General features: G+C 39.6%; 2 protein-coding genes across 4 annotated transcripts; both read right to left on the bottom strand.

The window, feature by feature from the left end:
- Window positions 1-1182: 1182 nt before the first annotated feature.
- Window positions 1183-15608, bottom strand: LOC137273589 (uncharacterized). Of its 2 annotated transcripts, none has more exons than XM_067806341.1 (12): window positions 15452-15608; window positions 14594-14653; window positions 14187-14266; window positions 13649-13720; window positions 12309-12429; window positions 10997-11082; window positions 7500-7571; window positions 6629-6746; window positions 4183-4323; window positions 3954-3980; window positions 3114-3246; window positions 1183-1881 (listed from the first exon to the last, which is right to left on the bottom strand). In XM_067806341.1, the coding sequence occupies exons 1-12, from the start codon at window positions 15474-15476 to the stop codon at window positions 1704-1706; spliced, it is 1113 nt and encodes a 370-aa protein (XP_067662442.1). In that variant the 5' UTR covers window positions 15477-15608; the 3' UTR covers window positions 1183-1703. The 2 variants fall into 2 exon arrangements, with proteins under 2 accessions (XP_067662442.1, XP_067662441.1); XM_067806340.1 differs by having other exon boundaries at window positions 4183-5040; window positions 15452-15587.
- Window positions 15609-17727: 2119 nt separating this feature from the next.
- Window positions 17728-26425, bottom strand: LOC137273592 (uncharacterized). Of its 2 annotated transcripts, XM_067806345.1 has the most exons (11): window positions 26169-26425; window positions 25779-25841; window positions 25108-25187; window positions 24557-24628; window positions 23609-23726; window positions 23301-23386; window positions 22556-22627; window positions 21325-21442; window positions 20162-20764; window positions 19679-19811; window positions 17728-18917 (listed from the first exon to the last, which is right to left on the bottom strand). In XM_067806345.1, exons 1-11 carry the CDS (start codon window positions 26191-26193, stop codon window positions 18728-18730), a joined length of 1560 nt encoding a protein of 519 aa, XP_067662446.1. In that variant the 5' UTR covers window positions 26194-26425; the 3' UTR covers window positions 17728-18727. The 2 variants fall into 2 exon arrangements, with proteins under 2 accessions (XP_067662446.1, XP_067662447.1); XM_067806346.1 differs by lacking the exon at window positions 26169-26425 and having other exon boundaries at window positions 24562-24628.
- Window positions 26426-26662: the final 237 nt, after the last annotated feature.

Raw genomic sequence — 26662 nt, 5'->3', positions numbered from 1 at the left:
TCAAACCATGCACCGGACTAGTGACATAAAACAATGCTGTTTTATGTGCCTTTCGTCAGAATTGTTGACGTGAACAGAAGGGAAGAGGAGATATAGATCCGAGTAATTTTATCATCGAGGTAATCTGCCACTAATTTTGTTTATATCAAGTCATCCATGTTTTTTGGCTGACAATCTCTGAATGGTACAGATTGTTGCGAGCCCCAGCCAGCATTCTCTGAACGTTTTTAAGCAAATAAGCATATTTGTCTGAACAATTCAAGTATGTAACTGAAAGAACCAGCCGTGAAAAAGGTATGCTATCTGTATGTGATAATGTAATCTAGAATATGTCCACACCTTTCCACCAATTCAGGTAGGATATAGGAAATAGGCCGTGTGACCATCCTTGTTACCGCTGTATGACCTTGAGATAGGGTGTCTGTGTGGTCGTCCATTGACATTGGTCAGGGCGTGCTAGGTGTTCGTGCACTGACGGAAGTGGTTACCCAGCAGTTGCAGCGTTCTCTCACCACGCCCAAGATTAAGTGAATGACTTTATGTTTACACCTCTTTCAGCAATATTCCAGCAACATCACGGCGGGGGGACACCACAAATTGACTTCACACATTGTGTATATGTTGGGAATCGAACTCGTGTCGAGCGAACGCTTTAACCGCTAGATGACCCGCCCGTCACCCCATTCCCAAAGATTGAAGTTCTACTTTGCAATATTCTAGCAATCTAGCAATGCCACCACAGATGACTCCAAAAAAGTGTTCCACCGGTTGCACCCATTTGGGAATTCGAAACGATGAATTGGGTGGAATGAGCTACGCTTTAACCACTAGGCTACCACAAACCCATAGGGGACTCTTCCTGTATTGAGGAGCTTCTTACCTACATTAAAATTGAGGATATGGAATAAATTAATATTTTGAGACACACAAGTATAATAATCAAGGATAAGTGAGATAGGATGGAATGACGATAGTCTCTTGATACAGATAATTTCCAGTGCAGGCAATTCGAACAGTTACGGTATCTGTGTTCAGTAAACACAAAAATGATTGATTTTAGTTTTATGCCGCTTTTATACAAACATCTTTTTTCATTTAATTTGTTTCGTTTATTTACAAAACAATCAAGCATACAACCATCCGACCTTCTATCCATTCAAACAACTAATGAATCAGTCAGTCAAGAAGTCAGTCAATCTTTATTCAAGAGTGGAGGCCTAGGGGCCCATACACATAAATATTTACAAAATAAAGATAGCTAAGGTTGAACATAAATGTGGGTCTTGAGGTAAACATCTTTCAGAAGAAACTGGTAATCTGCTTCTATTCTCACATGTTCACATTTGTTGAAAGACAATTGTTAAATAACTCGGGAGAACCAACTGCAAACCATGTGCAGATGTACCGTAGGACGATCAAATTGCTGGAAGGCATGTGCAAATATCTTGTATATAAACAGCTGCGTTCTGGTGTAAGGTTTTGTTAGGATTTAGTCACTTATCATCATTTATTGAACTCATGACAATAATCTTTTCAACATTACGAATTTGTTTTCCAATACATTACTTCATGTGTAAACAGTACCTTGAAACAGCATGGATTATTTTCAAGACGTAGCTAAGAACAGTTGACTGATGTTCAATCTAGTTGGTGTAAACTTTTGAAACGAAGTATATAATTTAATAAACTTGTTCTTAATGAACCTATGCATCCCCTTTAAAAAGAGACGTCGGCTTGATGTTGTTTAAGTTGCATCTATCAGCTGTACAACAGTAGAAGCAAGTGAATGTATCCATGGTCCCCTGTTTATAATTCACGCATCGATCTTCATCAGATGTTTGTTGCCACCACTTGGTATTGCAGGTAGTTCTGTCTGCACAGCTGGTGAACAAGACAATGGCTTGCATCAAATAGGAATAATAATAACATATTTTTAAACATGTTCATGTCTAAGCACACTCCATGAGCACAAACAATCTGATTATTCTTACCGTGGATAACCCATAATGCCCGTGAAGCTCTGACAAGTTAATAGACATTTTCCCACCGGGTACCCATTTTCAGATGGTGAACAGAAGCAATTTTGAAAATTAAGGTGCCTTAAGGTGAGACCACATGTATGACATGTGCTTTGTTCAAAAGTCAAATTGTCAAACACGATCACCCATCCAAGGACTCTCTGCAAACAACATTGCTGAACTTCTACTGATTTGTGAACTGAGCTCTAAGCACAGGACCACACACCACCAAGTATTTTACGAACTACTTTACCAAGACCTCAACGATATAGACCGACAACAAACCATAATACAAGAAATAAGCATTATCAGTCGAAACTATATATGAACACAAACACGAATGTAAGAGAACACATATTTGTGCTACTTTAAATTTCGTGGCGTCAAGAGGTTCGGAACGGACACATACACTACACTTCTGCTTCTCAATAGACAGAGTGGAGCACATGAATGTCCAAACGTACATATGGGTGGTCGGTGGGGTAATGTATCCGTTGAAACGTTATCAGGGCAACGAGGAAGCTGTCAATCTACGCATCACAACATCAAAACGGCTCAAGGGCGTAGCCTGATGGTTAAAGCGTTCACTCGTCACGCTGAAGACCCAGATTCGATTCCCTACAAGGGTACAATCTCTGAAGTCCATTTCTGGTAATCACGTGATGATATTGAGAAAATATTGCTAAAAATAGCAAAAGCTCTACTCACTCTACATACGTCTTGGGAAGCGTTATGCTCAAGCTTACTTCATGGAGAAGAATGTTTATGCTTCCATAATGATTTGGGGTGATATAGTAAGTGCTCATCAGGAAAAAAAATCCTTACTGTTCATGACACATTGACAGGTGTGGACCGCAGATATAAGATTCAGACTTCAATGTCTTGGACCAGTTTATCACTCGTTTTGCAGAGTTCGTGATTTGAATGTGGAGCACGGCGTAAAACTAAACTCACTCACTTACACTATTTGTAAGTTATTCACAATTATTTTATCTAATGACATGCAATGTTCTTCGCTAACCTTAGTGTTATTAGCTTGTATTATTTGTCGGTTCGGTTTCATAGAAAAACAGTACAAGTTGATCGAGTACATACCGTTTCTTGATATTAAAGTTTCCTGAATAATTGTTATTTACTTGTGTGAAGCAATAAGGAGTGGCGCCACTGCAGGTTTGTATCTTTGGCAAGATACAACCGGATACCCCATCACAGTCGGCGTGACATATAGCTGCGAATCACAGACAGATGACAACATATATTTTACAGGGATGTATACTGACTAGCAATATGCGACTCAGAATTCATGAAAATTATACTTTTTTAGTATGGATTTGGATTTTACACTTTAATACAATTTTGTTTTGATTTCTTGAATTACGTTTCTTTTGCTGGTCAGTATGGTAAAGGGGGGATACGAAAGAGTGAAAAACTGAAATCAACGCAGGTAAAAGAGAGGGACTGCTTCATACAAACTAATATTAAACAACCCTTTTATCTCCCTACATATGCACCCCATCCACCACACCCTATTTGATAAATGGTTCAGAAGCTTGGTAAAAAGGCATTAACAACTTAGATGAAGAGACAAACGGTCTTAACAAAACGGGATAAAAAAAGTAAAGAGAACTGGTTAAAGAGACGGTATTTACAACGGCATAAACCAACTAGGTTAATGAAAGGTACTGACACTGTGTGAAGAGACGGTATTAACAAACGGTAATAACAAACCAGGTTAAGACAAAGTATTACAAATCTGGTGAGGAAACAGTTTTTAAAACAGGATAATGTGCATAAGAAATAATGCTACAAGGGGCCAGCCTCCACAAATGTTGTCTGCACAATACATGAGAAAAAATAGGGAATATCACCTCTACTTTGTTCGCGAAATTGTCATATGCCACATGCCAGACAAAATCAGGCCAGGAAGGTACTTACTCGAAAGTTCTTTTAAATGGGATGTGCCTGGAATATAAAGTTAGGTTTCTTATTTGAGATCACTCTGGACGTGATATGTCTTCCCGTTTATGGGATTACACAAAGTGCGAAACTGGATATCGGGTTTATATCTATTAGTTCTTGAGTCTTGAGTTCCCTTTCGCACTGCCGGAGTATTATTAAAACCCTATTCACTCGCTCACTCAGAGAATACTGCTCAGGTGCTTACCATGAGTCGACTGTGCTGTACTTGTGAATGGGGAGGCTGTAATGCCATATCTCACAGTGCTTAATTCCTGAACACTGGATGCGGCAAGGAGACTAGATTGTACCCCATTTGTTGAAGCTGTGTTCGTATTCATCGAAGGACCTGTGGATGGTGCCTGACTTAAATCAAGGAATGCTGTACTTATGCGTTGAGGACTTGAAGATGATGTCTCAGTTTTGATATCAACGACAGCTGCAGCTGTACTCATTGAAGGACTTATATATGGCGTCCCTCTTGCTGTATACAAAACAGGAGCAGCTGTACGAACTGAAGGACTTATGGGTGGTATCCTGCTTGCTGTATCAACCGGAGTTGAGTCTATGTTCATTAATGAACTCGTGGGTGATGGCAAACCTATCGTGTTTGTAGTCGTCGAGTGACTTGATGGTGATGCAAAGGTTGTTTTATGAACGAAAGTTCTATCTATGCTCATTAAAGGAATCGCAGATGATGACCCAATTGTTGTATCTGCAGCTGAAGATGATTCTGCTTTTGTTGTATAAACGGGTGTTGTGTATGTGTACGCTAAAGGATTTACAGATGATGACGTGACTGTTGTATCTATAGTCGTTAAAGGACTGGAAGATGATGCCAAGTTTGTTCTATAAACGGGTGTTGTGTATGTGTACGCTAGAGGAATTACAGATGATGACGTGACTGTTGTATCTGTAGTCGATGAAGGACTGGAAGATGATGCCAAGTTTGTTGTATAAACGGGTGTTGCATGTATGTTCATTGAACTACTTATATACAATGTTCCCACTGTATCAACGAGTGTTGTTTGTGTAGTCGCCAAAGGTCTTGTAGTTGCAAGTGAACCTGGAAACAAACATGTGTAACACGATGTCAACAACAGGTTTTACTTCTAGAAACTCTCGTTATATGTAAAGTCATGTTTTATTCACAAAGGATGCATGTACTGCGATCAGCTTTAGGGGACATTTCTTTCAAATCACAGACTTGGGGATTTATCACAATCATTAACTCGTTTTACTCGTTTGTGATATGGGTGTTTTGCACCGCTTTTAGCATTGTTCCTGCGATATCACGACGGGGGACAGCAGAAATGGGCTTCACACATTGTATCCATGTGGGAAATCGAGACCGGGTTTTCGGGTCGACGAACGAATGATTTTATCCCAGATCCCCTGTCACTTGAGAAATCCCAAGTACTTCACCAACTGGAATACGGTAAAGTTGACTTCCTAATGATCTTACTAGTCCAATTAATAACTGAATAAACAAGATATGCAGATCATAGGCAGTCTTAAGCACCGTGAAACAAAAGGAGCATTACCTCACACTTGAATTTGTCACATGTTTGATTTTCAGTTGAAAATATGTTTGATAGGCAATAATATATTCTTCCAAAAAAAAGTAGGGGAACCTGAATTTTGACGTGTAGTCGAAAGAAAACCCATTGAGGAACGTTACAATTGCATTCATCTTGTGTATGCAGCATCATTTGACGTTATCGCCACACGCAAACACAATGCATGGGAAGAATGTGTACAACGTGGAAGCCTCCTACACGTGCATGGGGTGTCATTATGAATCTTGACATTTTTAGGCAGGTCGATAAATCACTGTAAACCATTTTTCCCATTTTCTTGCATCTGTGTATCGCACACATCTTCAGGGTCAAATCACACACTACTGACTGAAACTTGTAAACCTGAAATGTTCATGTCATACTTCAGTCACCAAACAAGGGGGATAACTGAACGAACAGCTTTGCCTTGAATGAAATCCATGAGGTGATGCATTCTCAAAACATCCTTTATTATTGTATCAACATTGATTCAATCCCATATATCTCCCAGTTACGACAATCGTACATTGAAAGTATTACAGTTCCCCTACTTTTTGTAAGAGTATCCGTGTATCCACAAAATGCATCTGGTTCCCAAGAATACGTCTCCATGGGTTTCGGTTGTAAAATGTAATTTGAATTTAATAGCCAGTAGACTAATATGAAAAGTATTAAAGCCAAACATGGCTATGTCCGAGAGGTAACAAATATCTATTGAAAAGAAAATCTTTCTTTGGTCAAGGTTTTAAACAGGGGATATAAAAATGACAGATTAATTTTATGATATATCTTTTACTGCTCAGTATAGTTTCAGAATGACATATCTTATCAAACATTTTGATTAGGTTTGTCAAGTGGACATATCTGACTTTCTAAGATTAGATTTTCTTAGTAAAAAAGGCATTGGGGGCAATGGGGAAGCCAAGTGAATAAAGCGTCTGTTGAATAAAGGACCCGGGTTCGATTCTCCATCTGGTTTCAATGCGGTTAAATTCACTCTAAAAAGCATTGTGTGTTTGTTTTTCTAAGCCTTTGGACCAACAGTTTCACCAATCCTTTCGACAAACATATTATTGGCCTTGTGTTATTACCTACCGTTGAGGAAACACACGTCATTGCATTTATCTCCATAGCAGCAGCTGGCACACATTGTGGAGATCGATTTGTCCCGCTTCCCTACCGGCGGCCCAAAATGACGTAGACGTTCGCATTCCTACACCAGAACAAATCACACCTGTTATGACGTCATATCCGCAATACACTACGTCAATAAATCGTTACTTATCTTTCGCTTGTCACACAGAAGACCCAGCTTCGATTCCCAACATGGATATTTTAGGTGAAGCCCATTTCTGGTATGCCTCACTCACTCACTCCCCCGCCGTGATAGTGCTGGAATAATGCTAAAACGGCTTAAGAACATACTCACTCACTCACTCACTCGTTACATATCTGTTGATATTATAGAAGATCGGATATGCATTTACAAACCAAAAACTAAACGTATTTAAATGATCAATGAGGATATTTCTCTTTATTATGTCATTTGTCACTGTGACCTCTAAGAGTGCTAGAGCATAAAATTAAATCAATTCAAGTAATTATGAATGAGCAGAATGACAAACACACGTGTTTGTTTGTTTTTGTTTCTAAGGCTTTCATTAATATGCCAGCTATATGGCGACATTTTGTGCATAATCAAGTCTGGACCAGACCATCCAGTGATCAACAGCATGAACATCGATTTACGCTGGTTGGATACGGTGATATGTGTCAACCAGCTCAGTGAGCCTGACTACCGATTCCGTTAGTCACCTCTTACGACAAGCATGGGTTGTTGAAGACTAATTCTAATCCGGGTCTTAATACTGGTCCACACTGGCAAAGTAGGTGGAAACAGTACTAGCTCACTCATTGATAGCTCACTGATAAATCAGAAGTATTTCAGAACAGTATTTTTACTTACGGCGTTTTCAACACAGCCAAGGTTAAACTTGATGTGGTAATGTTGTGTAAACACCTTTTCTATATAACAGTGCTGAAAAAAGTAAATGTTCTGTTAAGAATGGTTTTGTTTGTTTGTATTCAGCAATATTCCAGCTATATGACGGCTGTCTGAAAATAACATAGTCTAGACCAGACAATCCAGTGATTGCCAACATGAGCATTGATCTACGCAAATGGATATGATGACATACATTCTGCAAGACATGAACTCTAATCTACCGATCCCGTTAGTCATTACCGACAAGCATTGGTTGCTGAAGACCAACTGTAACCCATGTCTTTACCGGTAACATAAGTGAGTAAGTGAGTGAGCTGAGTTTTACCACGCACTCAGCAATATTCCAGCTATATGCCGGTGGGCTGTATGTATGTATGTATGCATGCATGAATGTATGTATGTTTGTCAATAATGTATATATTTGCCATGTCACTGTGCAGAAATATACTCTTAAAAAAGTGAAACGTATTTTTTGAATTTACGATTGAAAAACATATGAGTCATATAAAGGTTGACATAATACTGAATGTTTAGAGAGTGCCTCGCCACTTGCACCTCCTTATGACCAAACCTGTTTGTAAAGTAATTACTCTTGAAAGATGATTGATGTATGACGAAGAATTTGCATGTGTACGATTTTCATTTTCAAACGGCTGGAAACAAACACTTACAATTGTGTGATGAAAGATGATTGTCAAAATTAATGGTCTATAGTGATTTCTGGCCTTCTTGAAAATGATAAAAATCAAGAATGACATCACGTGCATATGTATGGGGCGACAGCATTGTGCACGTGCACAATGTGTTTACGGGTGGTCATCATGGTGTTGTGTTCGTAAGATGTCTCTCTTTGAAATTTTGCAGATTCTGATACCTTTCGGTGTGCACTTACCGAAACAAATCATCAAAAATGCCAATTCAACCTATAAAGTTGAAAGAAATGCGATGAAAAAAGCGTGCGAAATCGGAGTTCAAACGTTTCACTAATTTCCACCCAGCGCTGGGGAAAAAAGATTGGTTCCAACAGCTATGCTGCGCTGCGCGCATAATGTATGCGCAGGGAGTAAGTTCGCGGAGCTTGAAACAGTATACCTGCCCAGAGTATGGGGTCGTGAGCAGTAGTCTAATCTTGGTTGTGTACATAAACAAGTAAATAATCTACCCGTTACATCACGAATAACATGTTGATTGTGATAAGCAGACTCTATCACTGAGTAAACTCTCTGGTTTGCTGACACCTATATGTCTGCCTGCTTGTCTGCTGATGACAATATGTAATGCACAACTTCAACTGATCATTTGCAATTTTAAATTAACACCTATCGGGCTTACAAGCCATAAACAAAGAGCCGGCTAAGCGTATCGGCAAATGAACCAGTGGCCAATGACAAGGCGCCGTCACACGAGTGCACAACCACCGGCCATGACTGGGTTCGGTATGGAGGCTGCTTCGTTTCGAGGGAGGTAAACCCAAGTACAAAATATAGCACTTTTCATTTGCGATTATACGCTTATAATTTTGTTTAATATTTGTTTTTTTCACAATCACCAATGCATTTGATATATCATGAACAAGCGATAAGTGTGTTTTAATTATGTTTGATTTTTCGGTTGCTTGTGACCTTTAACGCTTACACTTCCCAACAAACTTGAAAGTTCAGATTCCTTACCTTGTTCCCTATCTCGAGAGTGTATTGGTCATCCCAATACATGTACGTGCTCACAAATGCAAATAACAACAGGGTATGTTTGTGGCTTGACCCGTTTCGTGTACATCGCAGTTTGAAAGTGGTTAAAATCAGTTAGTATTTCCTTGATGTTGATTAATTCGTTCCTAGGGTATGCATTTCAATGCCACTGCGTATTGTATATACACAACTGACACTTACTTTTCAGTCACACTACCATGTTTACGAATGATATACCGAACGGGTTCAGTCTGTCAGTTTATAAATGCCGGCACGGATTTGTCATTGTGAAACACAAATCGTGAGTATCATTAGATGAATGAGTGAGTGAGTTAAGGTTTGCGCCGCACTCAGCAATATTCCAGGTGTTTACGGTGGTTTGTTGATCATCGAGTCTGGGTCAGACAACCCAGTGAGTAACAGCATGAACTTCGATCTGCACAGTTGGGATTAATGACACATGCCAACCATGTCCGCTAGCCTGATCACCCGACCCCGTTAGACGCCTCTTACGACAAGCATGAGTAGTTGAAATCCAATTCTAGCCCGGATCTTCACGGGTTTTATATGAATGGATCACTAAGATAAAGGATGACATCCAAAAGTTTTCGAATGTCTGGCTTCAGCTGTAAGAGGAGGTTTGTAAATAAAACCACATAAGTCGGTGATTGGTATCACAAGCAAGATACCACACCAGTCAAAGGCACCAAACCTGACTGACAAAATCCACTAAAGTGACTGTTGAAGCCAGCACGCCAGGTGTGGAAACCCCTGGAGAAAGATCACTTTGTGGCCCATCATGCTTGGAAGTTTAACTTGCTCTGAATGTCTCCTATTACTCTTTTTTGTCAACTTTGGTACAAGAATTGACATCATTTTGAAATTCTATAATGGTTCCATTGGGACAAGTGTGCAAAATAGCCACTTGTCCGCTAGTCCGTGGCTGGTAAAAGTCCAGTCGGGCCAGTCAATCTCTATAGTCCCTGACCCGGCTGGCTAGCGAATTTTCATGAGGTTATTTTAAAGAAAAATATCAAGTCCTCCGACTTGTTAATTTGTAATACACTTTTAAATCATGCAAGACTGGGGTCTTGTAAAGATGGCAGTTTACCATTACCATTTTATGATATTTTGCTTACTCTCGACGTTCACATTTGGGTTAGTGAATTATTTTGGGAACGACAAACTTCCAGTTATAGTTAGCCCGACTAGCCAACAAAATAAGGAGAAAAATTTGCCACACCGTATGTGACACTGCCCATGGTGATTCCATTGATTGGTGGCAATTGCATACAGCAAACGAGAAACACATTTCCATTCGTCACAGATCTCTGCTAAAAGCAGAGTCGACTGTTCGATTCATGATCATATGTTTATGAATCAGTATCAAATAGTGAATCACTATCGTTTAGTGAATAACTATCAAATAGTGAATCACAATCAAATAGTGGATCATTGTCAGATAGTGAATCATTTTCAAATAGTGAATCATTATCAAATAGTGAATCACAATCAAATAGTGAATCATTATCAGATAGTGAATCATTTTCAAATAGTGAATCACTATCAAATAGTGAATCACAATCAAACAGTGAATCATAATGAAATAGTTAATCACTATCAAATAGTGAATGAGAATCAAATAGTGAAGTATTTGGAAACAGTGAATCGTTATCATATACGAGGCATTCGCGGTAAACCTTATTTTGGACACCCAGTGACACCTAATATGAGCACATGGAGGGGAACATGTTGAATGTGACAACCAACCTCGTTGGCCTGACATCTTTTCTCATGTTTGCACTGTCGTGGGTCTTGTAGTAAGTTACAGCTGTAGCACACGTTGCCCTTGCCAACTGCAAGTAATGTTGAGTCATTGGAAAATAATATTCCGTTGAATACTTGGAGCATTGTATGACGAAATGAAGTTTCAATTTTTCCCACGAGTTTTAGTGAAAAACATGGGATTAACATTTTTTTGAAATACGAAGAAATAGTAATAATTCCGTCGTGAAAATGATGAAGTGTTTTCTATATTAAAATCAGAAGATGATTAATACGTATGTAACACGAGCTCCTGCTATAATTGATAAATATATAAGTGTTTTCTGTGTTAAAAGTATAAATGTCGATAGACTCAAACGTACAATTTTGACCTGACTTCAGCGAACAGAGTTAGTGATAGATTTCTCTCTGTTGAATGGAACGGTAGCCAGTGTATGACCGAGAGGTTAAACATGGCAGAACAAATCTGACTCCCATCGTTGCAGTCCCTCTCTCAATTCAGTTAATGATATTATTATAAAGAATATATATGCCGCGCAATTAACCGAATCTGAAAGCACGATAAAAAAACAGTTACTGCGATTTTAGCAATATCCCAGTTATATATAAACCTGAAGTGTGCTTCACACTATATATTAGGTCATCTCCCACAATAACCGCATTTGAAGTTTTTTTGGTTTTGTAGCTAAAGATTTTACTTTTTGCTAGAAAGACCTCTTCTCAGGTTTCACTTTTTGCAATCATCTTTTCTAAACTCTATACGAACATCCACATTAAAATGATAAATGAGTTTTCAAATCAGTTGAATAAATGTCGATCAGCAAGCGCAAAGTGCAAATTGTTTCCATAGCAAGATCTGAAATGCAGTTGTCTGATTCGTAAGCAAGCGCTGTACCACACGGCCACATGAGCGACAATGAAGTGGTGTTCGAATTGGCTATTTGTAGTTACTGTCATTCAAATTGATTTTACGTGTGCTTCGGTTATTGTTATGTAGCTTGATTAAATGATCATCTACATTGTAATTATCCATCATTGATGGTATATATGTTAGAGAAGACACTTCTCCTCGGTTTTGATAGATAATGTAAAACCATCACGATTTCCCTATGCCTCCGGTTTTGCATCGTCTACCCAAACCTCGGGGGCGTGTTTTCTCCTATAGATCACCGCAAGGGACACCAGAAATGTGCTTTACACACGTGAGCAAAATGGCACTACCAAGATATACATAAACATATGTGATGTCTAATGGTCAATAAGAGATCGATGTGAAATGAAATATTATCTAACTTACTCCCGGCACTGCAACCGCCGCCATTGCATAGATCGCCTTGGCAACACTCCTCACACTTGAGGTTCTCGACGTCACGCATGCTTGGGACGGATCTTCCGACAATAATAGGGGCATGGCAATCCTGGAACATACCGTACATGTTATTATTCGAAGTATGTTGTTATTTCATAATAACCGCATCTGCTTCGACATTCAGAGTTATTAATGGTGACCACTGAGTTGTCTTGAATTGGCTCATTTGTCAAATGTATAGTTTATATGAAATACAAAAAGATGAAGTAGTTTCAGTTTCGTTTACTAACAAGAAACTTAAAGACTCATTTCAAATTTGTTTCAAGAGGTAATATGGGCGGATAACTCTAAATCAAAGTGAACGAATCTGGTACTTCCTTTAATTTGTTCTGCGTATTTTTCAACGGAGGTCAATAACTAAACTTTTGACAGTCACACATTCTATCGATGCTCGATAGATTTTCTTTTCTACCATCGATTATTTACTATCGGAGACTCAACGATTGCAATCCATTAGATGCATCGTTACAGCTCTAGCAGTTCCACAGATGCATTAGTTTTGAGCGAACGAATGATAGAATGAATGCTATTTGACGATATATCACAGCTGTCTAAAGGGGATTTGATTGATCATTTCGGGTAATATATATGTCGTTTTATGTTAAAACTCAAAATGACTGATTGTAGGTATATGTTGGTATTAAACGGGGTCATTGACTGCTTTATAATAGACAAAGAGACGAATCCGACTGAATGAGAAGCAAATGACATCATCTGTAAATGAAGATGAGCTTATTCTATCCCACTGGAGGCACCCACAAAACAAAATGTGCTGCGGCAAGCCAGTTGTTTCTCTTAAAACAAGATTGAAAATGTGATACAAGTCAAAATATTGAAAATTGCACCTGAGATATTTTGACACTGGTCACTCACAGACTTTTGAAATGTTATCCACGTGTCCTCCACAAAATATTTTGAAAAGCTACAGAGCCCCTGCAATCGAATGATTTATTCCTTACGGAAACCACACACTTTGACATCTTTCTAGTAACTAACATGCTTGCCTGTATCTGAGAATTGGTTTTGGTTTGGTTTGGTTTCTTGTTTAACACCGCATTCAGCAACATTCCAGCTATATCGGGCGGTCTGTAAATAATCGAATCTAGACAAATTAATCCAGTGATCAACATCATGAGCATCATTCAACGCGACTTTGGTACGATGACATGTGTCAAGCTGTAAATAGACATGAATATAAAGATACAGATTGACAAGAATGGGCACAGTTGATGGTATTTTAAGAACGGTTCATGTATTGTAAAACTCACTGCATTGCGTCGACAACCGACGCTGAAAATACTCCCGCCATGATTCGTTGAATATTCATCTGTGTAACATTGCTGAAATATAAGAAAATATCAATAGAGACTGTATTGAACAATTATATCACCTAATATCATATTGACAAAACCATGCTGACCAGTATTTCAAAATACGAAACATGATTTGAAATTGAAAACGCGGATTGACCGGTCTTTCATTGCTATCATCCAGTGCATCCACAAACACCGTATTGCTCACATTTTCCAACTGTACGACTTGGTCAAAAAGGAACCCAGTATTTAAGGTACATTGTAAAATAACGTGACGATACATAGTGTATACACTAGCGGATCCAGGTGTGTGTGTGTGTGTGTGTGTGTGTGTGTGTGTGTGTGTGTTCATTCACACTTGCCCCTTCCTCATCAGGTCCACACTGTGTGGTCAAGTTACACAGATACGGTTCCTCCACACTTGCCCTACCTCATCATGTCTACATTGCGTGGTCACGTTACACAGATACGGTTCCTCCACACTTGCCCCTACCTCATCATGTCTACATTGCGTGGTCACGTTACACAGATACGGTTCCTCCACACTTGGACAAGAGTAACATCGATGACCACCTGAAAACAGATTTATGTCTAAAATGGATATGACTTCACTGACGTGACAGATGACCTCTCTAAACTATATTCACGCATTTCTATTGACTATATCTATCGGCTGTTCATGTGTTTACCTGTTACACCAAAGGTGTGCGTTTGATTCCCACGATAGGTACAAAACGCATATGCATTATTGGTTGTCCTCGTGAAAGTGCTGGGATATTTATTAATACCATACTAATACTATTCTATCAACCCTTCTGTTGTTCTCGTCGTCGTCATCATCGTCGTCATGGTCATCGTCGTGAACGTCGTTCTCGTTGACCTTGTTGTCATTGTACATACCTGGATCATTCACACTAACCAGAGTACTTGAAACGCAGGAAGCTTCCAGTAGAGATGCAACTGTAACCAAAAATTAGCAGTCAGTGCTACTGTTGATATCGTAACAGTAATAGGATAACATTAAGAGCTGATATATTGTTAGAGATACTTTGAGTGGGGTGGTGGCGGGTTGCATTATTCCATTCAGTGTCCATAGGCCTATTGGTTCTGTGCATACAAACGACAGAAAGCAATCCATTGATTTACATTCCAGTTCCTTTTCTGTCCTTTTAATGATCAGTCGTATGTCCATTACCCTGTGATAACTTTTCGCCTCTTAATCCAAAACATGAGGCATCGATCCGCTATTATAACACAGTGACTGCTTTGGTGTCGATTATACACAAAAAAGACACATAGTATCGTTGATAGGACCTGATTGTTTTGCTCAGTTCGTTTGAACACGATATGGTGCAGAAAAGAACATACCATTGTGATTGACTTGGGTTCATTTGTTCATTCATTGAAAAGCCGGTGCAAGTAATCCCAAAATGCCCCCCTTCATTACAATAACGCAATCATAAAATTAATGCAGGTCATCAGGTCAACAAATTCCACGCTAGAAAAATTGCATAACATTTCCATGCTCCTAAGAAACGATTAATTGGACAGGATGGCGAATTTGGGTGATTTCCCTGCACTGATGGTACTCATTATATCAACCACTAGTTTGAACTACTCATTTATATGTCACTTCCATATAGATACCAAATATTAAGGAACAAACACATTAAACATGGTCCACATAAACAGACATGCATGCACACACAGACACAAAAACGCAGACACTGACATACATTTGCAGCTGGTTACTCTTACCAATGACCACTACTATCTGGAACATTGCCCTTCTGTCGTCTGAATGTTGCTTCTGTCTCTGTTTACTTAATACGACCTTTTGAATATTTCGACCAGGATACCAATTTAGACAGGATGCGTTCTATTTGTGTAATATCCTGTCACGTGTCACTTTGTGCGCAAAAGAGTCCTATCTTATCTGGCACTATACCTGCAAGCTGTTTGTTCCTGTAGATGTCTTCAAAACATGTACATTGTATCCTGTTCCAAAATTAGTGGGAATCTGTAAACCTGCTGTGACATAATCGGCTTGTCTAAACTAGAGGCTGTTCTACCAGAACTATCAAGATCAGCCTTGCTCTGATAGTATAAACTTTGGTTTTAGGACTATGCTGTTTTCTGTATTCTCTTCTACACTCGATTATTTTATTGTTAACAAACAGTTATGTAATCAACGGGTTTAATCAATGTGTGATAGTGGAATTTCGTTTTCATAGGCTCATTCTAAAGTGAGGGAGTGAGCTTAGTTTTACGCCACACTCAGCAATATTCCAGCTATATGGCGGCGGTCTGTAAATAATCGAGTCTGGACCAGACAATCCAGTGATCAACAACATGAGCATCGATTTGCGCAATTGGGAACCGATTGCATGTGTCAACCAAGTCAGCGAGCTTGACCACCCGATCCCGTTAGTTGCGTCTTACGACAAGCTGAGTCGCCTTTTATGGCAAGCATAGGTTGCTGAATGCATGTTCTACCCCGGGACCTTTACGGGTCACCTTCTAAAGAGAATATTCTCAAATTCATGTGTCAATGTGAAATGTTTCTTACAAGTAGTCTTAAGTCAAAGCATACATAGATATGGTAATGGCAAGAAACATGGTCCAATCAGGCAATGACTGGGCAATGGCAAGAGACATATTTTCAGTCAGGCAATGATTGATTTCGTTATTCAAAGACACCGGGAATGGTAACGCTGAACTGTCCAGATTGCATATTGTGTCCACGAGATCTAATCCGTTCACTGTGTAACATGATGTGAGATTGTCACTAGTGCGTACTTTCCGTGATTTGAGTTATTATTAATTATTATTGCGGTGGTTGTAATTGGGTCAAAATATTTAAGGTTTTAGTGTTAGTTATTATGGGTCACATTTCCTACGGAGAATTATTTAAGAGGCACGCCTCTAAAGCAGTACTTTAGAGTTACCTCCCTTTGAAAATCATACACACGAGACCACAACGACTGTTCTAGAGCTCTCCACGTTAGTGGCGATGGTCGAACGTGCTCGAACTTTCAGGAAATTACTGAATGTAAGTCAGCTGTCGACGGACGCTAGATGTCGACGGACACGAACAAGGACACGGACACATTTACCGGACATATTTACTTGAGTATACATCATCAATATCCGTCAACCTCTGAGCGCTGCCTGACCGCTCGCTATGTTACATTCTGCATAACTGTTTCTCTCTCGCACTGAGACTTACGTGGGTTGGCTATACATTTTGTGACCCATTGCCTTAGATGTTGTCTCATTTGTATTGTATTTATAATCGGTATTGTGAAATTGACTTGTTACTTTGTATAACTTGCTTAATAATACAATATTTGAATTTTTTAGACTTGTCTTTGTTCCGGTTTGCTGGTTCACAGGGGACTTCTTACACCTTTTGTCATGGCAAAATTCTTAATCGTTTCAAGATGTTGTGCTTGGCATGGATGTCTCTCGTGGTAAAGACGTCATGTCCAAGACGTGTCCTGTGGAGGAGAGTCATGACACATGGATGGCCACTGTCATCGGGTTAATGCTTCGTGTTCCTCGATGTATTTTCCCATGACAGTTGGTTTATCAAAAATACGTAACGTCTGCGATGTCTTTTTAGAAACATGATCAGAGTGAGTGAGTGAATTTAGTTTTACGCCGCTTTTAGCAATATTCCTGCAATACCACACCGGGGACACCAGAAACAGGCTTCACTCATATGGGGAATGGAACTCGGGTTTTCGGCTTGACGAGTGAACGCTTTAACCCCTAGGCTACCCACTAGCCAAGCTGGTCAGAGGTTGCAGTAACCTTACGACTGAACCTGACCAGGGACACATCGTTGAGATAAATTTGGAAGTATGTTTGTTAAAGAAAATATTTCAACTGATATATCTAATGTGATTTTGACGAAAACTATCAATATTACCAAATCCAAATGTTTGTGCAAGAAATTCTAATTGGGTTATACATCTATCTCATATCAGCTTTAAAGTGACCCAGAACGATGGCATTGAGAAACAATAACATTTAAAAAACCCAGTTTATTCACTCAGCTATACTTGAAAAACTAATGGATATATATTTTCAATAAGTAGTACACAGAAAAAAGAAAGTACACATCAACATTTGCCGCTGGAAAAAGAGAGTGCGAAATAGCCACTGGCCCGCAAGCCTGATGTCAGTGAAAATCCAGTTGGGCCAGTAAATCCCAATTCACTGGCCCGACTGGCTAGTGAATTTTCATGAAGCCATTTATTAATATTATTACACTCGCTTGTTAGCTTGTTAAGCTATAATGCACTTTTAAATCATACAAGATTATGACCTGATAGATGGTATTTTTTAATGCCTTGCTTGGTTTTTGTGGGCTATTAAATTTCAGACATAGCTAACTGGACTGGCTAGCAAAATTTGGAAAGTATTTCGTACACTCTGGTTAAACATAAAGCGACCAAGAAAACGTCACTCGATTTTGTTGCCCACCAACCGATTTTCTAACGTAACGGCTTATATCGAACTGACGGATCTGACGAAACGTTCTGGTCCTGGGTAACTGTTCTCGAAACGTTCGTAGCCCTACGAACGTCGTAAGTCAATTCGTAACAAATTGCTTACGATCAAAGTTAAGAATTCTTAGGACTATGACAAGAGCTTGGGCCCCGTTTCACAAAACTCTCGTAAGCCTAAGATCTCGCAACTTTTCCCGTAGCATTCGTACTTCCTATGTACTTCCTATAGGAGATTACGAGAAAAGTCACGAGATCTTAGACTTACGAGGACTTCGTGAGAAAGGGTCCTGGTCACTTGCTATATAAATCTCATAGAGCAACTACTGTTCTAACGAACTGGTTGGTTATATTGGAATTTCATTGTATCCGATACGAGTATCATAGATGAGTTTTGAATCCTGAAGTTTGCAGTGTGTCGCTGATATATTGTAGCCTAGAAACTTCTTGATAGCGTGATCAGTTTTGAGTTTCAGTTTTCAAGTGTCTACTTTCTTTTGTCTTTCATATAGGCTCAAGTTCACAACCTATCAGTTTTTCTAAATAGTGAAGACATATATGGCGGAAAGCTCTGCATGTTACACTTGTAGGTTGTGCAGCAGTAGAAGCAAGTGAACGTGTCCTTTATGGCAGGATTGAAGAACACGCAACGATTGTCTCCAGACGTTTCTTTCAACCACTTGTCATTGCATGTATTTCTGTCTGCACATCTGAAGATGAAAAGGAGAACAGGATTGAATAGCATAATAACAAACCACAAATGTACTTGTATAGGGTGTCGTGTTTACCATGTTCTAATGTACTGAACCCGTGAATATCTAGGTTAGAAGTGATCTTCAGCAACCCATGCTTGTCGTAAGAGGCGACTGACGGTATCTGGTGGTGAGGCTTGCTTGAATGGTTCACATCCTATCTCATTTACGTACATGGATGCTCATGCTGTTGGTCATTGGATTGTCTGGTCCAGACTCAATTATTAACAGACCGCCGCCGCTACCTCTAGTGATATTAATGTGTTGTCTCACAAGAACATTGTTACGCATTCTGTCTGCGGGACCTTTCAGAATTAATAATTCAAAATGATCCACGTGATAAAACATTTTACGTACAGATCTCTTATGATTATAGAAATTTGTTTCGTCGCTTTTTAGGGGATTGTGAAGTAGCGTAGTGGTCAAAGCGTTTGCTCATCACGCCGAAGACACGGGTTCGATACCCCATATGTGTACAATGCGTAGTGTTCCCCGACATTGCTGGAATATTCATATAATTGCTGAGAGAACCGAAAAACAAAACAAAAAAATCAGTCCCTCATTCTTCGCATTTTGGTACTTTTGAAAAGGATCACATTGTTTTTGTATGATCGACTACTAGTAGGCTTTTAGCAGATATTTCGTATGGATGTGGAAAGGGTTTGTTGCTTCTGTTTTATTTATAATAGAAAGAAGAAATGCTATGAAGTAATACAAACCGTTTACTGACGTTATAACTTCCTGAAGCATGTTTATCTAATACTGTAAAGCAGTAAGGAGTGGGGCTGCGACACACTTGTACATCAGTATTACGACATTCGACTGATCCAGCGCATTCCTTGTGACACACAGCTGCCGATCACAAAGGTATAAGGTATAGATATGTAAAACCATATGCTAGCAAAAATGTAAAATAATGCACGAAAACGTTTAAGCTTAATTTCAAACACAGAAAGACTTCAGCGTCAGTGAAGTTTCTTAAGTTGGACAATGAAACATATCGTAGATGTATGATCCATGAATGTGGTTACTCAAAAATAGTATATTTCCAGATACAATACCAGTAATTAATACAACATATACCATTCATACAACAATACAGAATGGATCAACTGCAAGCGATATCTTATAGATATAATTTTGCAGAAGGTGCACAGATGCAAAACTGGATATCGTTCAAGTAGTCATGCATAATGGCTTACTTCGAGTCACGGCTGATGCAATGCTTGCCGATAGTGATGTTGTAGTCCTTGTCGATGGTGGTGCTGTCACTGCATGTCCCATGGTACTAAATGCAGTACCAGTAGATTTAGGAAGATCACTAGATTGGGCTCCATGTGTTACAGTAGTATCAATGGTAGTTGTGTCTTTATTCATTGAATGACTTGTATCTGGCATCCCACTCGTTTCAACGGCGGTTGTATCTATTGTCATTGAATGACTTGTATATGACTCCGAATGTGTTGAATCAACGGTAGTTGTGGTTTCAGTCATTACAGGACTTGTAGGAGACATCCTATACGTTGTGTCGATGACAGCTGCATCTTTAGTCACTAAAGGACTTGTAGACGTATCTGAATGCTGTGTGTCAATGACAGTGGTGTCTTCAGTCACCAAAGGACTTTTTGACATCCCATATTTTGTGCCAATAATATTTGTATCTTTAGTCACTAAATGAGTTGTATGTAGTTCCGAATTCGTCGTCTGAATGGCAGTTGTATCTTCAGTGATTGGAGTACTCAGAGTTCTATATGTACTGTGGATTGAGGTTGTTGAGGATGGTCCAAGTGTCGCACTTGTAAACCCTGTTGGGGAACATATTGTCATCACTGCTTTCTGTTTTCTTTACACTAGAAACAGGCTATACATAGTCACTTTGCTTGACAAAGTTTTTCAATATTTTAACCATGTATTGGATTCAAAAGAACAGCCTGTTACTCATGAAACAAAAACATATTGCAATGTTTATTCTGTCACATGATCATAACGTCTCCGAATATTGACTCGGGTACCCGGGTCCAATTCGTCCCAGTACCCACCCGTCCCGGGTATCTGGGTTACCCGTCTTAGCTCTAATGACAAACATTTTCAGGGTTTTACCTGAACAAGGTCATAGAATGTCAACATCTTAACACAGACTAAAAGTTTCGAGAAGGCTACTTCATTCCCAATCTTTAGACCAACAGTTTTGTGTGTATAAACATACATTTTTACGGACTTTTTTTGCTTACAAACATCATCGTACAGCATCTGCTCATGGTACCGTCACAACTGCACAATTGGGTCTGATGTTGCCCCAGATTGTTTATGAATGTGGAAAGGGTGTTGTCGCTTCTATTATAAAAGCTTTGCTGTTTTCACGTACCTTGAGGGGAACATACACCGTTGCATTTATCTCCATAGCAACAGCTAGCGCACAAGGTTGAGAGCACCGTGTCCCGCTTCCCCACAATTGGTCCAAATTGACGTAGAGTCTCACATTCCTACGTCAAAAGAATTATCATTCACTGTTTTAGATCTAATAATCATAGCCCGCACAGAGAGAGACCCAGGGGTGTTAATATCCCTTTAGAAGCAATCATCAACGTGTATTGAAATGACGTAATCACGTTATACAAATTGATAACGTCATCCCACAGGCATCGAACGTGGCGTCCCTATGAATGTAGTCGTTTACGAGCTTAGATCGACAGGGACCACTTAGACGCTCACGGATTCCATGGGTAAGTTGCTCAAGGAGCTACATTTACTTCACATCCGCTTGAAATTCTTTGCGTGGTGAAGTGTGAAGTCCACCGTAGTCAACTTCATTCATAATGGCTTTGTGTTCTAGGGATTCTGTGACTCTGAGAGCGGGGTTCGAATTCCGGATCCCAGCTAACACACAACGTTTTCGGAACGTTGTTGGAAAGTTGTAGATACCTTCATGACTCAAAGTTAGCATTACTTCATTTTATAATGTCATAATATCAACGTTGCAAATTTACTTTGAGGAAACGTTAAGCCCTAAGCTCCACAATGTTGTAACAACGTGTCTTAAAGCTTGTCACGATATAGGTTTTTTTTGCAAAACACACTACTGGAACAACGTACAAGTTGATGAAGAAACATAGAAGTGTATTTCTGCTTTGTTTCTCATGCACTGTTCAACTATTGCCGTTGAATAGAACGCTACGACAACGTGAAACAGCTATACGTTAAAATGACTCATCACAACATCAGGCCACAACGTTTTTACAACGTAAATGCGGACTCTACAGAATATATTGAAAACGAGAAATTGTTTGCTACGATGGGACTCAAGTACGTACTCGAATTTATACATTACTCAGAGAGTGTTATCCCAAATATAAGGTTGTATTTGACTACTTGTTAAAGGTCTTCGTTTATCCATCCATAGGCATCCGCGGCGGGTAGCCTAGAGGTTAGCGCGTTCGCTCGTTACACCGAAGGCACGGATTCGATTCTTAACATGGGTACAATGTGTGAAGCCTTTTCAGGAGTCCCCTGATATATCGCTGCCATATTGCTAAAAGCAACTTGGAAAAAACAACTGCTCATCAAAATTACCCTGTTCCTTTAATTATTGTACTTACCGCGTTTTCAATACACCCCTGAATATACTTGATGTCATAGCTTTGAGTTAACACCTTCTCGATAAAACAGTGCTGAAATAAAATCAGTTTTCCGTTAAGCATTTTAAATGCAGGAAATGCATTTTAAAATGACACACTACAGTACTGCGGACTAAAACGGTAAGTCTGAAAATTCTTAATCGTTCCGTAGCCTTTGGGTAGCCTAGTGACTAAAACACTGGCTCGTCACCCCGAAGACACGGGTCCAAATCCGCACATGGGTACCATGTGTGAAGCTCATTTCTTGCGTTGGGACTGCCACATATAAGATAACCCAACATTTTGAAGTATACTTTTCACTACATTTAAGAGATCAAGTTCAAGAATATCTTCAGCCTAAACAATCCAGATGAGATTTGGCTGTTTACAACATGCACTGGTGCATGTTAACAACACTAGTTGGTTTAGGTTAACTTGAATAACAGCTTGCACACGCTGCAGGTAATCATAAACCATCCAAGATCTGAAGCTGTCATCGTGTGTATGACTTGGGAAGCATTAGCAGTAGTAATATTAGCGGCAGCAGCAGCAGTAGTAGTAGTAGTGTTAGTGTTAGTGTTAGTGGTAGCAGTAGCAGTAGCAGTAGCAGTAGCAGTAGCAGCAGCAGTGGAAGTAGTAGTAGTAGTAGTAGTAGTAGTAGTAGTAGTAGTAGTAGTAGTAGTAGTAGTAGCAGTATCTAAGGATAAGAGACGTGAACAACACCAACCTCATTACCCAGACATATAGTCTCATGTTGGCAACGTTGTGGGTCCTTTGTAAAGCGACAGTCGTAACACGCGTTGCTCTTCCCAGCTGCAAGTAGGTTCTCTCGTTGTCATGGGACTGTCAGATGTGTGGTTTAATGACACGGCACACACAACAATGTGACCACATCCGTAACCTTTACAAGTCTGATTTTACTATTTAATAATTAAATATACTTTAATTAAATACGATTGAAAGTACATGACAAATCTCTAGAATGATGGTATTAATGGCGTTTTATTGATTCGTATAACCAAATATAAAACATACGTCCCGTACTGCAACCACCGCGGTTGCATAGATTGCCATGGCAACACTCCACACACTTGAGCCGCTTGACGTCACGCCTACTGGTGAGTGATCTTCGCCCTATTGCCGTGTAACATTCCTGGAACCGATCATATAAACCCATGCAACCGAGAAATGAACACCTTAAAGTACAAGAGTTCTTTCCTTCCTAGGTTTCTGCTTGGGGCATGTATTGTACTGTGGGAGAACTTCTGGAACTAAATTAAGGAGCACTTTAATGTGTTTTCTTATTCGTTTCCATGAATGTGTGTGTGTGTGTGTGTGTGTGTGTGTGTGTGTGTGTGTGTGTGTTTGTATGTGCATGTGTATGGGTATTTTGTCTGGTGCCATTCTACCGGAAATTTGCTAATGCTCCGTCTTTCATTCTTGCATTTATGAGTTCTATTTGAGTCAGTGAAAGAATACTATTCACCTGATGCCAGCGTGTCAACATCGCAGTCTGGAAACAACTGATTACATATATATACATTCCATGAAACGTTTTGACTCACCTAAAACATTCACAATGCCATTTGCATATATGTATGGTTACATTGAAGATGAATGTCTCCATTATCTTGAGGAACCCAACGGCAAACCTATTTAGATCTGTTGTATGAAGTAAGCGGCTATATTTACACTAGTGAGTCTAAACTTTTGATTTGTATTATAGATGAAATATATTTGAGTCATTCAGATAATACCACAGTGCCAGCACTACGGTCTAGATTCAATACCTGATTATAATGCGCTTATGCATGTAACATCATTCCTTCTCATACAGGTAAATCTGTAACAGTCAAAGTTATGACGAGATTTCAGATAAGAGGTACCGTTTAAGGTTGGCTTTGTTGTTTAACGCCACACTCAGCTGTATGGTGGATCATTAGGCAATAATAACAGCACATCTACATATATCATAAAACTCACTGAACTCTTTCGACAGCCGACGCTGAAGATATTCGTCCCATCGTTTGTGGAATATTCATCTGTGTAGCATTTCTGAAATTGAAGGCGACTTTAAAAGGTACATGACTGACACTTTGTTGCCAGGAACTCAGACAAGGTTGACCAGTATTTCCGATAATTTAGGACTTTGTGAGTGAGTTTAGTTTTAAGCCACATTTAGCTCTATTCCTGCAAAAGGGGCAGAGAACACAAGAAATTAGTCTGCTGACTATCTGATCCACGCATGGTATTCACATTGGCAGTCGAACTGGTCATCCGCGTGAAGAGCGAACGCCTTAACCACAAGGCTACCCCACAGAACCTAACAGATTATGACTTACAAGTTGCCTAGTCCACGCTGTGTGGTCACAACTACACAGATGAGGTTCCTCCACACTTGCCTGAATCAAATCAGATCCACACTACGCTCTTACATTACACAGATACGGTTCCCCCCACACTTGCCCTAACCTGATCAGGTCAACACTGTGTAGTCACGTTACACTGATACGTTCCTCCGCCTTTGCCCTTACCTCGTCAGATCTACACTGTGTGGTCACGTTACACAGATACGGTTCCTTCACACTTGGACAGGAGTAACATCGAGGACCACCTGAAATCACATCCTTGTACAAAATATACGTACATACATATAGACCACCTTGGCATTCATAGTGAGCTAAAGTCAGGTGCTTTCACTGATAGCAGGTGTTGGAGTAGAGAGTTTGCATGCTATCTCAAAAGCAGAAAAAACGACAAGGACCACATCAGACACATCATACACTCATCCGTGACCTGACAGATGGCCTCAGTAAACTGAAGTCAAGCATTTCCGTTGAATACATCTTTGTGGGTAGACTGGTTGTTCAAGTGTTTACTTGTCACACCGTGGCGGTGGGGTAGCCTAGTGGTTAAAGTGCTAGGTCATCATCGAAGACCCGGTTTCATTTCCCCACATGGATATAATGTGTGAGTCCCATGGTGTTCCCCACCACAATATTGCTGGAGTATTGCTAAAAGCGGCTTAAAGCAATATTCACTCACTACTTGTTACACTATGAGTCTGGGTTCGATTCCAAAGGTATGAACAATATGTAAACGCAGTTTCGGTTTCCCGGTGACGTTGCAATAATCGTCAATGATACCACAGCTGAAAACTGTTTCCAAATATTACGTTGTATTATCCTTCTGTTTTGGTACAAACCTTGGACGATCCTTTTGACTGGATCTCTTGGGGCACATCCAGTAAGTTTAAGCAAAGATATAACTGCAACACAAACATACACATACACATACACAAAAGTACTGAAATAATAGGAATTATTTTGCGAAGAAATGTGATCAACAGGGCGTCTGTCATTGCAGTTTTAGGAGAATATTTTTTGTGCCAGGATACGCTAATGTTTTCTCAGACATCTGCAGTCAGTACTGCTACAACGATTCATAAATGTATGATTAATCATTGAATCATAGCTGGAATAAATATAGAATCTGCTAAAATTTTATCAGACATTACGAAAAAAACCCAAACAAAACCATTAAAACAACTGGAAAGGTTTCCACTGGGGCTATTCCTGACGGCCATGGCACTTACCTACGATAAGACTTGGTCTGAACATGGCGCCTGTGTAGGGTAAAGGTGAAGTCTACCTCCTGTTGATTGTAAGTTGTTCACCTGTTATGACCTTATAAATATTTCAACCAGGATACCACAGAAACAGGATGGTATTCTATTTGTGTAATATCCTGTTAGTTGCAACTTTCTTCGCAGCTGAGTCAACACCTAGTTGTCATATCTTATCTCTCAGTAGACTTGAAAGTTGTTCGGTCTTGAGGACTGCAAGGAAGTGTAAATAGAAATGGGGCGGATCTGAAAGCATGACGTGTGACCACGGACGATTGTTATACTCTCGACGTTGTATACACAATTATATGCAATTTTTACCTGTACGAATATTTAAGGGACGGCACAACACATGAGACATGAATAGAGAATGCACGTAAGATGCAGTGGATATCTGCAGTCGGTTTCATTTCGAGGCCAATGAATTGCCCACTAACACAATATCCAATAATTGCAACAAGACC

Source organism: Haliotis asinina, chromosome 2, assembly GCF_037392515.1.
Source record: "Haliotis asinina isolate JCU_RB_2024 chromosome 2, JCU_Hal_asi_v2, whole genome shotgun sequence".
Classification (NCBI taxonomy): domain Eukaryota; kingdom Metazoa; phylum Mollusca; class Gastropoda; order Lepetellida; family Haliotidae; genus Haliotis; species Haliotis asinina.
This window is presented reverse-complemented; position numbering and strand designations above follow the sequence as displayed.

Coding starts and splice junctions, on each gene's coding strand:
- LOC137273592 (XM_067806345.1), bottom strand. CDS start 26,193: ATGTTCAGACCAAGTCTTATCGTAG. Junction 23,727..24,556: donor TCGGCTGTCGAAAGAGTTCA/GTGAGTTTTATG, acceptor GATCGGTTCCAG/GAATGTTACACGGCAATAGG. Junction 22,628..23,300: donor CTATATGTCTGGGTAATGAG/GTTGGTGTTGTT, acceptor ATTTTATTTCAG/CACTGTTTTATCGAGAAGGT.
- LOC137273589 (XM_067806340.1), bottom strand. CDS start 15,476: ATGTTCCAGATAGTAGTGGTCATTG. Junction 13,721..14,186: donor CGCAATGTAGACATGATGAG/GTAGGGGCAAGT, acceptor CTTATATTTCAG/CAATGTTACACAGATGAATA. Junction 11,083..12,308: donor CGGCGGTTGCAGTGCCGGGA/GTAAGTTAGATA, acceptor CATTACTTGCAG/TTGGCAAGGGCAACGTGTGC.